General features: G+C 36.0%; 1 protein-coding gene across 1 annotated transcript; it reads left to right on the forward strand.

Annotated features, from left to right (window-relative positions):
- Positions 1 to 3,061: 3,061 nt before the first annotated feature.
- LOC113741941 (uncharacterized) lies at positions 3,062 to 13,340 on the forward strand. The gene is made up of 8 exons (XM_027269617.2): positions 3,062 to 3,262; positions 3,805 to 5,114; positions 7,121 to 8,480; positions 9,412 to 9,691; positions 9,850 to 9,957; positions 10,045 to 10,323; positions 11,726 to 11,869; positions 12,783 to 13,340. Exons 2-8 carry the CDS (start codon positions 3,875 to 3,877, stop codon positions 12,969 to 12,971), a joined length of 3,600 nt encoding a protein of 1,199 aa, XP_027125418.1. The 5' UTR covers positions 3,062 to 3,262; positions 3,805 to 3,874; the 3' UTR covers positions 12,972 to 13,340.
- Positions 13,341 to 14,592: the final 1,252 nt, after the last annotated feature.

Genomic DNA, 14,592 nt, shown 5'->3' on the forward strand with positions numbered 1-14,592 from the left:
GTATCGTCCATAGCAATGTTTTTAAACCCGAATCGGAGAGTGAACCAGAAAATTTTTCGATTCACAGTTCGACCGATTCGATTCCGATTCAAAGGTTTAATAATTTTTTTATTTATTTTAGTATTAAAAATTTTGAATAAAACTAAAATATTTATTTTTAAAAATAAATATTTAATAAAAATCGGTTGAACCTCCCGATTTTTATCGGTTCAACGCATTCTTGACCGGTCAATTAATTCTTCGAGTTTTTAGTTGAACCGGACCGAAGGCATGACCGGTTCACGATTCAACATGTCAAAACGGTCGGCCGGTCCGGTTTTCAAACACATTGGTCCATAGGTAAGCCTTTTTAGTTTTTTCCTCTGTTTTCAAACTCGGACCGGACCGGCCGGTCGAACCGGTTGAACCGGGAACCGGCCAGGTAGCCGGTCCGAGTCACATTAGAAAACCGGAAATTTAAAACCCGGTCAAAGCCGGTCAAAAACCGGGTTTGACCGGGTTTGACCGGGAAAAAACCGGTTTTTCCGGTTCAACAGTATTTTTTTAAAAAAAAAATTCAAACTTTTTAATATTATGTTTTGACCCCCTAAATTGTTAAAACTTATTGATATACCTCAAATATTTGATACTTTATAAATATTGTCCTAAAATTTGATGTTATTTTTCAATTAAATTCATAATTTTAATTCTAAACTTGTTAATATTTATTAAATAATATAAATTGCTACTTGATTGTTCTAATTTCTTTGTATTTTCTTGTTAAATATATTTGAAACATCAAATATATATGAATATGCCTTTATTAATATCAATATATTATTAGATATTATATATATAACATTTTAATTTTAAAATAATTTTTATTTATGACGTCATCCGGTTCGACCCCTATCGACCCCCGGTCGAACCCATTGACCCCTGACCCCTGACCTCGGCCGAGTCGCTATCCGGTCCGGTTCTGAAAACATAGGTTTTTTCAGCTTGATTCTCGTTGACTGATACTTTACTGGTTTCCTTTCTCTTCACTAGATTTGACTAGTTGACTACTAAAGGGGACTACCAATTTGACCCAAAACAGAACAAATACATAAATAAATAAAATAAAGTGATGGGAATACCTTGTTATGAAAAATCAATTTAGTCAAGTGTAAAACATAAAAATGACTAAAAAATAATGCAAACTATGGTATGGGACTAGCCCTCTGTAATTTCGAGCATGTTTGTCACTATTTAGCTACAGTATAATATTTATGCTACCTTGTTTTGCATGTTAAGATAAAAACCACACTAAATCTTAGCGGATTGAATGCAATTAATCATCAAAGATATCACATCATTCACTGATAGTAGCTTGGAAGAGATTTTGAAATGAGATAGCAAAATTTATTTGGATTAATTTTTCCTATACTGGCAGTGTATATGCTATCAGCGTTGGATGAATGACAAATATGTAAAATTTACTCAATACTGATAGTGTATATACTGTCAATATATATAAGATTTATTCAATTTATAAACATTATTAAGGATTTTGTTCTTTTTTTCAATTCTTTTATCTCTTCGCACACCGTTTCATTTCCAACTGTCCGGCACAGAATTCAAATGAATCTTGAACAGGAAAAAAAAGACTATTAAGGCCTTGAGTAGTAGACAAACCCAGACCCACTGATTTATTATTTAGGCTTATCTAAGACTTATCCCAAATTAAGCAATAGATTTCCGAGGTGAGGTGCTGTGCTCATTTGAGACAACTCCAAGAAGGCATAAATTGGAACTAACCAGCTTCTTCAACCAACAAGGGACACTAATTACTAAATGGAAAAAATTTCTAATCCAAAATTTTAAAAATCCAAAAAAGGAAATACACAAATATATGAAGGATGCTGAGTTCAAGGAGCTAATGGTCCACAAAAGAAAAAGGAAATGGGAAAGACACTCCCACGTGTACCCTATAGAAGTATAATTGTAGAATATACGGATGCCTTTGTCGTGGACTTTGCATATCTAGATAATTATTAATTAGTAATTCACTTAAAAAAGCACCTAATACAACAGACCTTCAGGTACTTTGATGCAACTCCAAATCTCAACCGTTCAATTCATCTTGATTTTATAATACGGTCTATTTTATTATTTTTTATTATATTCTGCTCTTTTTTTTTTTTTTTTTTGGCAGGCATGAAAAATCTTGCTTGCTGGCCAGAAGAAACAAAATGAAGCGGGAGGCAGAAGCCAGGAAGCAACATGGCCCACAGAACATAACTCCTGTGAATAAATAGAAGGCAAATGGCTGAAAGAGTTTTGAAAAGTTCTCGATATTGTGTTTTATTCTCTAATTTCAAAGGAATTAACTTTGTTCTCCATTCATTTTTACAATTATACCAATTAGTCCTCAGGAGTTATTAGATGTATATTTGACTACTTTAACATTTTTCTTTTTTTTTTGACAAATCTATTCATGTGCAACTATGACGTGTTCATTTACTCGTGGGAAGAAAAAAAGTATATATATATATATATATATAGTTCTTAAAACCCAACTATGTGTAGATGCATTTAATTTAATTGAGCATTATAATTCACGTTGTAGTTATTTTTTGAGTTTAAAACGGCATCATAATTATTATTCAACTTGAGCTTAAATAGACTTCTGTTTAGCTGAATTTGAGATAAGTCAAATAATTTGACTTATATATTTACATTTCAAGTTGACATTTTATTTTTATGAGTGAGCTTCAATTAAATTTAAAAGTTAATGGATAATTAATCTTTTTTTTAATTTTAAATATCACTACTTGATGAACCAACGTTGATGATTTCTTATTAAAAGAATTTCGTTAACCTTGTAGTCCTAAATATAATTAATTGGCAATGCTACATCTCTTAAAAGTGCAAGGACCAAATGGACGCATTCGAAAGTAGATAGGGAAAGAGTGAGATTTCTACAAAAAATCAGGTCTATTACATAATACAGCATCTGCCCCCTGGATGGTAGTAAACAAATATCACTGATTAGAAAAATTGAGAAATTTTTTTTTTTAAAAAAAAGGAAATCAAAATCAAAAGATGCATTAGCTAAAAACTACTCATAACATTCACTTCCTACTGAAAAGTTAAAGCAATGTTTGGCTGGCTAAAAATACTAAAACCAGGAAACAAAAATATTTATTTGCAGGCAGATAGATGATGGCGATGGATTCAATAATACTTTGCAAAGCTATTCTCTGTTTGGTTGTGGAGATAACATATTCTTCTTCGATCTGTAAGTTCTCATTTCTTCCCCTACTAAAAATTGCAATTCCATTTTCGAATCCTTCTTCAAATTTTCGTTTTCCTTGACTAATTTTATGAGCAATTGAAATGGTCTCTAGGGTTTGAGTAGTGGGTTGTTTTCAGATCTCGAAATCCCCAAATGGGTAGTTCTGCTAGGGTTTTTCCGTTGGGTTGTCGAGAAAATGTGGGGAAATCCCGAGATTAAAAAAAAGTTGGGTTATTTTTCTGCATTTCCCCGAAATTTATTAAATTTTGAATGCCGATTTTATTGGGGCCGGTATATGGTGCTTTGTTGTACCTTTTTGGCTCTCTGTAAGTTGCCTTTGAATTGGATTAGCATTTAGACAGTACCATTGTGTCCTTGTCTTTTGATTTTATGGGCAATGAGGTAATTAAGTTTTGGGTTTCTCCTTTTTTTTCTTGGCATGAGTAATGTGGGTTAAAATGATGAGAAATTTGTGTTCTTTTGGGAGCTTGGTAACTGCTTTTGAGTTCAGTGCAGGATTTTGACGATTTAAATTTTTTTACCAGGTGTGGTGAAGGGTTTTTTCTAGTGCTGAGGTTCTTCTATTGGGAAGTTCCTGTAGTGATTGATATACAAATGGCGGACCTGAGCTCTATTGATGTTATTCTGGAAATTTTGAGAAGGAACAATTTAACTAGGACTGAGGCCACATTCCGCAGTGAGCTGACAAACCGGCCTGATTTGAATGGGTTAATTCAGAAGCTTGTGCTTGAGGATAAGGGGTTAAGTATGCCGTCAGAAGAAGCAAATGGGGGAAAGCTAGTCGTGCAAAGCCTAGGCATGAGTTCTTGGGGTACTGGGGAGGTTTCAAAGGAGTCGAGTTCACGGAGTAGTGGTGAAGTTTCAAAGGAGCTCATTGTGAAAGAGATAGAGTGTGGGACAGAGAGAAATGGGTCTGAGAACAAGTGGAAAGGTGTTTCTAATATTGGAGACAAAAGCAAAATTGATCAATCTGTTGGAACAAGTGACAAGAATTTTACTTTTTCTAAGGGTTCTGATGATATGGTGCTTGATTTGTATTCATGGAAGTATAGTCACAGTAATGGCCCAACTGTGTCTTATCAGAATGATGTTGGAAGTGCCAGTGCAAACAACTTTTCAGGGTTTCAGGTTCATGGGAAATCAAAGGTGAGTTTGGTTGAGGTTTTTGACAGTGTCAAGCCTAATACAAAATCTGGTGAAGAAGATGCCTCTTCTAGTGATAAGAGAACAGCTTGGCCTGTAAGTACCAGTAAGTCAACTTTGGAACTGAAGAACGAGAGAAATCAAGATACTGACCTCAAGGAAGTTGACCCACCGCACAAGCGAACTGGGGGATCCACTAAAGATGATTCTGTGGATTACACATGGTCTAGGAATGATGAACTCTCACATCCATCCTCAGAACTGTGGAAAGATTGTTCAGTAAAGACTATTCTCCCGTTTTCCAAAGGCGATACATCATCCAGTTATGATGGTACTGTTAGCGTTGGTGACAAAAAGGAAATTAAAAGAAAGGCAGAGGTCAATGACATTAGGGCAGCAATAAAAGAACAAGTGGATGAGGTAGGAAGATCTTTGTACTTTGGGAAGGCCCAAGGGAGTGAGCCAAAGGATTTCAGTGCCTTGTGTTTTCCTCACACTCCTGAAAATCAAAAGGAAGAGTTCCCTAGGTTGCCACCTGTTAAACTCAAGTCAGAAGAAAAGCCCTTCAGTATTAATTGGGAAGGGAAATATGAAATTGATGGACCTGGCCCAAAGTCTACAAGTGCTGAGAATACGTATCTTATAGGGTCGTTTTTGGATGTTCCAATTGGACAAGAAATTAATACATCAGGTCTGTTCACTGTTGCTAGTAGTTTTCACTCCAATATGCGATCTCTGTTCCATAAATATTGCTGATAGCGTATCTTCCTTTTTTGAGCATGGTTACTGCTTATTTTCTTGAAATGCATGCTTCCTGTTGGTTGCATAGAAATACTGCTTCTTGTTGGTTGCATAGAAATACTTGACTCCATTGTAGTGTGTAATCTTTACACTTGATTCATTGCCATTTTTGGCCTTTATGAAATTGCACTATATGAGGAGAATCATCATTTACCTTTGAATTCTTTAGCTGTCAAATGGCAAATTTGTTCGCAGTCAGTAGAAAACGGATAATACGATAAAGAGAAGAGAGATGGCCTGAGTTTTGTCCTTGTGCAACAGTCTCTTGCTTAATTATGAACTGTGTTGATTATGGACATACACAAAAAGTTGTATGCCAAATGAAATTTCCTGCATATGGTTTTATTCGATTTTTTTTAATGTGTTAATTTGTTGAAGTGAAATTGTTGGATGGTGTTGCTGGTAGGACATGATAAAACTCTCATACTTACTGTCTGAATGCGACAAAATGAGATGGATAAATAAAGAATTGAAACTTTGACCTTGTGGAAGTAATATAATAAGTATGCAACGTCATGTGGAATAAAATGTTGACAAATTGATGGATATCCATTTGATATAAACAGCTGTATCAGACAAAGTATTGTGGTAGGAAGTGGGAAGCAGAGACACCATAAAACTTGAGAGAGCACGTTCAACTGCTTGTAGAAAATCTATATCGATTCACTCAGTAGCACTTGTAGTTTTAAGAAAGTAAATTGAAGTATAATCAGATTCTCCGTAGTTGAGATGCTTAATAGTTGTAATTTATGACATAAATTTTGGCCGAATTCTGAAGGAGCCACGAGTAAGTTGTATCAATCATGATCCAATAGGGCTCTAGAAATGTTGTTCCAGTTGTTATCTGAATTGCTTAAAGGTAATGGGATATTCAAGCACTTAACTACATGTATTATGCTCCCCCATTCCCACCTTAAAATTTGAAGCCAGACAGAGCATTATGGATGTGCTTATATATTCTTGAATAATTACAGTGCTGTAGCCTATTAAGAAATTAGCTCATTTAGTATAACATTAATCACAATTGTATAGTATCTGCATTTTCAAGGACTCTGATTTAGTATACTGTGATGGTCTACTTTTAAATTGGAACTTGAAGTCTATGTGGCCACCAAAATCTTCTAGATTCATTCACAAGTATCTATACCGGTCAAACTCTGTTAGAGAGCATTCTAAGTATTATCAAAGAGACTGAGATGTGCGTGTATAGATGGTTTTTTCCTTGAAAAGAAACATTTGAAGAAAGTGCATGTATTAATGACAAAAAAAAAAAGAAGAAGAAAATGCATGTATTGGTTACAAGTCAACTGAAAATTACTGATATGGATTTGAGTCATTGCTCTCAACCAAGGCAAAAAAAAAAAGCACTATTGTAAACCATCATATTTAGGTTCATGCTCTATCAGAAGTGGTGTTGATTTATAATGATGTTGTTATGGTTAGCAAGGCAACACTATGTTAGTTTGATGGTTAGGATTGGTTTTTTAGGGAGAATGTTTCTTAGCACCAAGTCAAGAGAAGCCTTATGAACAAAGATAATATATAATCAGGTAGTGAGAAGTTTTAACACTAAGCATCGTCAAGAAAGGGCTTAAGAAGTTTTCAAACATTGAACAAGCTTATACATGAACTTAAGGCTTAAAATTTAGCTATCATCACTGTGGAAACCAGCGTAAAGTAATTCACGAGAAGGCCTTTATCCTAATGTAATAATCTTCACATATAATATGATTACAAGTGTTCTATTTAAATTATAATCAGTTTTTACTCTTGGTGAGCAATTGATACAGTGCTGTTTTTTGTCTTCTATCCTGAGCAGTATCTATGAGCTTGTTGGTTTCATCTTAATTGTTAAATTTTGAGATACTGAGTAGCCTTTCACATGGAAAATTATAGGAGCAAAGCGGCCTGTTGGAGGTAGTTGGCTATCTGTAAGTCAGGGCATTTCTGAGGACACTTCAGATCTAGTGTCTGGTTTCGCAACTATTGGTGATGGATTGAGTGAAACTGTTGACTACCCAAATGAGTACTGGGACTCTGATGAATATGAAGATGATGATGACGTTGGCTACATGAGACAGCCTATTGAAGACGAGACCTGGTTTTTGGCACATGAAATTGATTATCCTAGTGACAATGAAAAGGGAACAGGACATGGGAGTGTTCCAGACCCTCAAGATAGAACACAAAACAAAAATGATGAGGATGATCAATCATTTGCAGAAGAGGATTCCTACTTCTCTGGTGAGCGGTATTTCCAGTCAAAAAATATTGATCCAGTTGGTCCTTCTGATGATCCTATAGGGTTGTCAGTGGCCAAAATGTATAGGAGAAGTGATGAGAATGACTTGATTGGCCACTATGATGGACAGTTGATGGATGAAGAGGAATTAAATTTGATGCGTGCAGAACCCGTCTGGCAGGGTTTTGTAACTCAGTCAAATGAACTTATTATGTTACAGGATGGGAAAGTTCTGAATGATTGTGTAAGGCCAAGATTAGATGATATTTGCCTGGATGATGATCAGCATGGATCGGTCAGATCTATTGGAGTAGGTATCAATAGCGATGCAGCTGATATAGGCAGTGAAGTGCGGGAGAGTTTGGTTGGTGGTAGTAGTGAGGGGGATTTAGAGTACTTTCCTGATCAAGATATTGGTATTGGAATGTCCAGGAGAGCACAGCATGACTCAGATAAGAATTATAGTGAAACATCAAACAGTGGCAAAAAGAAATTGAATAAGAGCAATTTGGATAATTTCATCACACTTAATGACAAAGGTGCATATTCACAGGCAAAGAATCACATGGATGGAGGGTTTTCTTTTCCCCCTCCTAGAGATAAAGAGTTGGTCCAGACAAGCTCAGGGAAAGCTTTCTGGTCAAAGAAAGGTAATACTGTTGTGAGTGATGAAGCAGATGACTGTTTGGTAACAAATGATGACATGCTTGCTTCATGGAGGCGGAAAAGCAGTGAGTCTTCACCTGTGAAGAGTTCAATCGATGGAAACAATGCTAACGTTGCAGGATCAGCAAATTCTAGCCCGTCGTCACTTTCAAATTATGGTTACGCTGAGACAGAGCACGCAAAGAAAGAAGATGATGGAATAGCCAGAGCAAGGGCAACGGAAGAAGATCCAGGTGCGTTACTGGAGGATGAGGAAGCTATAGCTGTGCAGGAGCAAGTTAAACAGATAAAGGCACAGGAGGAAGAATTTGAAACCTTTGATCTTAAGATTGTCCACAGGAAAAACAGGTAAGTATCTTCTTCCTCTATCTGTTAATTAGTGGTACCAGTCTTAGACTAAACAAACTTTTTTCTGTCCTAGACATTTTATTTTCTGTGACATTCATTATTTCTGTGGGTTGGCCATCTGAGCATTATTGAGTTCAGTAATATTGTCAACTTCATTGTACTCTGTAGGCATAATTCTTGAAGTTGATTGTAATGCAACCTAATCCCGAGATTCTATATTTTGATGTCTTATACTGTGTGTGTCTTGTTTTTATTCTTTATTTTTTTTTTCTCTTCCTTTCTTTCTTTCCTTCCTGTTTGTACTTATCAGGATGCTCAGGTGTTAGTTGTTGTGGCTTAGTAAGGTTCATGATTCATTTGTTTTTGGCTTCTATTATGATTAACCTTTAATAGTGATTTTTTTTCTTGGGGGTTCATTAATAGCAATTCAATTTACAATGGAAATCGATTATACTGGGCTCTGTCCAGGGTTGAACTGAGAAATTTCACTTGTTTCCGTGGTTTTTTTGTGGAAATAGTTTAATCTTTTGCCTCAAAAATAGTTTATACTAGTCTAGTAGCATTAGTTTCGTTGCAAGACGACACTAGCTGTTTCCTTCAAGTCTTAGGATTTGAAGAGACTGTGTATGCATTTATTATGCTGAAGATATTTGGTGCTATACACTTGCAAAATAATACTTTGATGCTAGCTTCAATTTGATGGAGTTCATTCTAAATGTGTCCTCCTTTTGTTCTACCCTTTATTATCTTGTAGTATGCATATTCTTTTCAGTAACTATGACTATAATTGCTGTTTTGCTTATTGTCGGGCTCTCCTTCTGTATTCCTGTTTTTCATAAGAAATTTTCTTCAAGTCTTAGTGATTCAAAAACCTCTCTTCTTTTGTTTTGTTTTATTTATTTTTTGTTCAACTGAACTTTTGATTGCACAGGACGGGCTTTGAGGAGGACAAAAACTTCCACGTTGTTTTAAATTCAGTCATTGCTGGGCGGTATCATGTTACAGAGTATCTTGGTTCTGCTGCATTTAGTAAAGCTATTCAAGCTCATGACCTTCACACTGGCATGGATGTCTGTGTGAAGATTATTAAGAACAACAAAGACTTTTTTGATCAGAGCCTGGATGAAATTAAGCTTCTCAAGTATATTAACAAGCATGATCCTGGTGACAAGTACCATATCCTCCGGTTGTATGATTATTTCTACTATCGTGTAAGTGAACTGTCTATGGGTCCTTTCTTCTTTCCCTATTCTCCTTTTTTATATATATAAACTTTTTTGGGCTGATTTCCAAATTTCATAAAAGGGGTCTGATCAATGTTTCTTGGATGATAAAATTAGTTATGACTGAGACTTTTCTATGTTTACAGGAACATTTGTTAATTGTCTGCGAACTTCTCAAGGCTAATTTGTACGAGTTTCATAAATTTAATAGAGAATCTGGAGGGGAAGTTTATTTTACTATGCCAAGACTCCAGGTTTGTAGCATCATGATATTTTGAGAGCTTGTGCTTAACATTCAGTTTGTTTGTAACTGATGTGTTATTGTAAATTAACCTCTGCAGTCAATTACCATCCAGTGTTTAGAGGCACTTCAGTTTTTGCATGGTTTGGGCCTTATACATTGTGACTTGAAGCCTGAGAATATTCTTGTCAAGAGCTACAGTAGATGTGAGGTGAAGGTCATTGATCTGGGAAGCAGTTGTTTTGCAACGGATCATCTTTGTTCCTATGTGCAATCGAGGTCCTACCGTGCACCTGAGGTCATTTTGGGCCTTCCATATGATAAAAAGATTGATGTCTGGTCTCTTGGTTGCATTTTGGCAGAACTGTGTACTGGAAATGTAAGCATTATATTCACTGTAGCTCCTGTAAATATAAATCTCCTTTTAGTTATATTTAGTAACTAGATGGTAAATATATAGTAAATGTCTGGTAAATATCTAGTAACTAGATGGTCACATTTATCATTTATAAAGCTCCTTTTAATTATGATTGTCAGGTTCTTGCTTGTTAGTTTTTTTAAAGCTGTTATGAAGTGATTCATGAAAGCTGCTAGAAGGTTTGTTAGGTTATTTTTTGTCCTAAAAGTTGTGGGAGGAAAAACTATGTGAAGAACTGAGTCTGAGCGCAATCTCCATGATTAGGACAACGTTACATGTTAGACTGGAACCATATATTTCTGAAAGGAAAAAGCTAGTAGATTTTGCCATCCACATCCAAAAGCTTTTCTAGCCAAACTTTGGCCTCTTGGTAATAGAGGGAATTGGTTATTGAGTCAGAAAATTGAATTTGGAGGATTTTAACATAAGAATGTAAGATGGCCAAAACTTAGGATGAGGAACAATACCTGAAAGGTTCTGATGTGGTGGTGGTCGCATTTTCTTTGCCTCCCTCCTTCATGCACGTACATGTCCATGTGTGCATCAATGTGAACTTAATACTTATAATGTATGTATGCTTGTTGCTGACTTTATAGGTTTTTTAAGTACTACTACTGTTAATTGCACTCGACTGTTGTGTTTTGACAAAATCAACACTAAATCCCTTATGTTAGTAAAGCAGCATGTAGATCCTTCAGTAGCAATCTAAAAATAGAGTTAATAGACTTGCAAAATCATAATAGCTACCTTTTAGGACTAAAATGCAGGTACATTAACATATTATAGTGGTGTCTGAGGTTCTTGCAGAAAATTCTCAAGGTACATGATCATTGGAGATTGGTTATGCACATCAGAAATTATGTTGCCATAACATATCCATATTGTATGAAAACATTGCCTTCATACTGAACATCTAAAGCAAGTATGAAGGGCTGGGACATGAATTTGAGTATTTAGCTCTGATGAGTGTGAGAAAGAGAATTTTAGGACTAGCGTTTTCTCAGATCTTCCCCTAACTTTTTTTTGTTTATGTCTCTTGGTTAATTTGCATAAATATACTGCTAAAAGCTTGTCATAGATGACTTGAGATCTTATTTTTGTTTAACAATTCTGTGGCTGCCTTATGTTAAAATTTAATTTGCTTGATTATCTTTTCATCTGACTTGTTTTTTTTGTTTATGTCTCTTGGTTAATTTGCATAAATATACTGCTAAAAGCTTGTCATAGATGACTTGAGATCTTATTTTTGTTTAACAATGCTGTGGCTGCCTTATGTTAAAATTTAATTTGCTTGATTATCTTTTCATCTGACTTGTTTTGGTGGAAATCTTTGTGCTCTTAACCATTCTAGTTTGCCTTGTAGGTCCTCTTTCAAAATGATTCTCCTGCAACTTTACTTGCTCGAGTTATTGGGATTATCGGATCCATTGAACAGGAGATGCTTGCCAAAGGACGAGATACATACAAATACTTTACAAAAAATCACATGCTTTATGAGCGGAATCAGGTAGTACCTCACATTCAACCCCTCACCACATCTTCACTTGTATGTAGAGTATACTGGACCAATAATATGTTGGTGCTTTGGATACTGCACCCTCCTCCCCCCCAACCTCCCCAACAAAAAAAGAAAAAAATGAAATGAAAATGTAGAAAAGCAATTTATCAGAAGTGGTAACTTTTCCTTTTTGATGTTTCTTTCAACGGTTTTGACGGACATGGGATTACACTTACAATTTATATTTACACTTCCCCTTTCAGAATTCTTCTTCCTTCTTGTAGTGAGTCCATGATATTCATCTCACGTTTAATTTTCCTTTTGCATAATCAAGATCAAATTTTGTTACAACTTCGATGGTATTTTTTACCTGGTTTTGTCCATGTCCTTTATTTAAAAAGAAGTTATTATGAATGATCAGGTTTATGATAAATTTTATATGGTGCAACCCCTATTGCTTCTATGGGACAGGAAGTTCATGATAACTATTCAAGTACATTGCGTTTGAAGTTTTATTTGCATATTTATTATGAACTAACTGTGGCAGGCCTTGAACACGTGATAGACCAAAGTAACTGATCGTTTTTCTTTACAGCGTGAAGAGTGATATAAAATTATGAAGATTTTAGATTGAAATCTCATGATTATGAATATTCTTGGTCCTGTATCCAATTGTTTTCTTCTTAAATGGAGAGAGCTCTTTTTGGGTGGTTATTAGTGGAACTCTCTGTTGTCGTAGATCCTGGTAGCAGGTTAGAAAAAGCATGCGTAGTCATGTCGATTTTTTTCTTTGTATTTGGTATCCTCTTTTAAGATATGAAGCTGTATCATCCTATTCTTTTCAAGTCCTATACGAGCATGCATGCCACAGCAGGTCCATTTTTTCCCACCTTCACTCATTCAAATTGCATACTTTTTTCAGGAGACCAACAGACTTGAATACTTGATTCCGAAAAAGACATCCTTAAGGCATCGGTTACCAATGGGGGATCAAGGTTTTATTGACTTCGTAGCTCATCTGCTTGAAATAAACCCAAAGAAGCGCCCTTCAGCCGCGGAGGCTCTAAAACACCCATGGCTATCATACCCTTATGAACCAATATCATCTTGAACAAATTGGAAATCATTCGTTGGCCCAATCTGATGAAGCTGTCCATCTTCTCAGTTTATGTGCTGTAATGACACGGCGGAAATCCCATTAAATTCCGGATGGATGGATGGGGTCTGTTCCGCGTGCTTGCACAATCGAAAGGTGCGAAGAGGTAGTATCTGGTTTTCCTTCCCCGGTGTTGAGTTGTATTTGATTTATCTCAACCGAGAATGTAAGATTGGACAGGCCATATGTAACTCTAGGTTTTGTTTTTCTTATTAATCTTGCTTGGTGGAAGGGAACTCTTCAATCTTGTTGTACATGATGTGTGATAATTTTTTAGGCTATCTAGTAAAAGCTTGTGCAATACCTTGCTCTGGCTTTATCCAATTTTGGTTGGCTGGTCTTATTAGAATGAAAGCAGCCTCGGCAAAACTGTCTCCTGACTTTCACTCGGAGTATCTTTTGGTCGTTTTCAGGTAAATGAGTTATAACGGAATTTCAATGGCCCTATGCCCTCCCCCTCCGAACACTTTTATTTCGCAGGCACTTCCTCCGAATTACAGAGGACATTAGCTGTTTTAGGTGGCTTAAGTTTGGAGTGTGTCGGAATCATGGAAGGTAAAAATAAGCATGATTATCTGGATATCTATACAATATATAAAGGGAGAGCGCATCACACAGTGTCTTTTTTTGAAATTTCTAATATATCCTCAATTTCGGGGCCAAATTTGTCTCAATTTATTCCAATAAAATCCATTAAAAAAACGTGTTAAAGAGATAATTGTGCAGACACGTTAGAGTATGCCTTGAACCCTAGCAGGTGCAATATGTGCAGCAAAGTTGACGCCAACTTTTGCAACAAAGACGGTGCCGATGAAATACAGCACGAAGTAAACATGCCCCAGCAAACATCATGAGAGTAAGGGTTAATTCCACTTTGTCCTCCCAAACTTTGGACGATTACCCACTTCAGTCCCTAAACTTCAAAATGGGACACTTAAGTCCTTAAAACTTATAAATTAGGACACTTAAATCCTTAAACTTATAAAATGGGACACTTCGACCACTAATGGCATTTAGGAAATTTGTTGACAGAATCCTAAATGCCATTAGTGGTCGAAGTGTCCCATTTTATAAGTTTAAGGATTTAAGTGTCCTAATTTATAAGTTTTAGGGACTTAAGTGTCCCATTTTGAAGTTTAGGGACTGAAGTGGGTAATCGTCCAAAGTTTGAGGGGACAAAGTGGAGTTAACCCTGAGAGTAATTGGTTTGAGCCACCCACCAGGCAACTGCAAGCTGGGTGGGGTATGAGGGACGCCCGAAAGACCAAGTGAGTGAACGTGGAAGTAGGAAGAAAGGAAAAAAGTTGAATTTGCAGTGGACCACAAAATTAATGGCTGAAAGGCTGGCCTTAGTGATTGGCAATGGACCACAAAATTGGGGGTGGTGGGGGCTTTTCCTTTTATTCTTCTGTTTGGTTGTTTTCTTGTTTCTCTTTTTTTTTTTTTTATTTCTTGCTTTTCTTTTTCTGTTCACTTTTTCATTGTAAAAAAATGGATGAAGCAGTAGTATTTTAGACCTTTTCTTCTTTGTATTTGATGGACTTGAAAGGTTTTGTTGCAGCTTGAAAATTACTAA

The sequence above is a fragment of the Coffea arabica genome, chromosome 4e (assembly GCF_036785885.1).
Source record: "Coffea arabica cultivar ET-39 chromosome 4e, Coffea Arabica ET-39 HiFi, whole genome shotgun sequence".
Classification (NCBI taxonomy): Eukaryota; Viridiplantae; Streptophyta; class Magnoliopsida; order Gentianales; family Rubiaceae; genus Coffea; species Coffea arabica.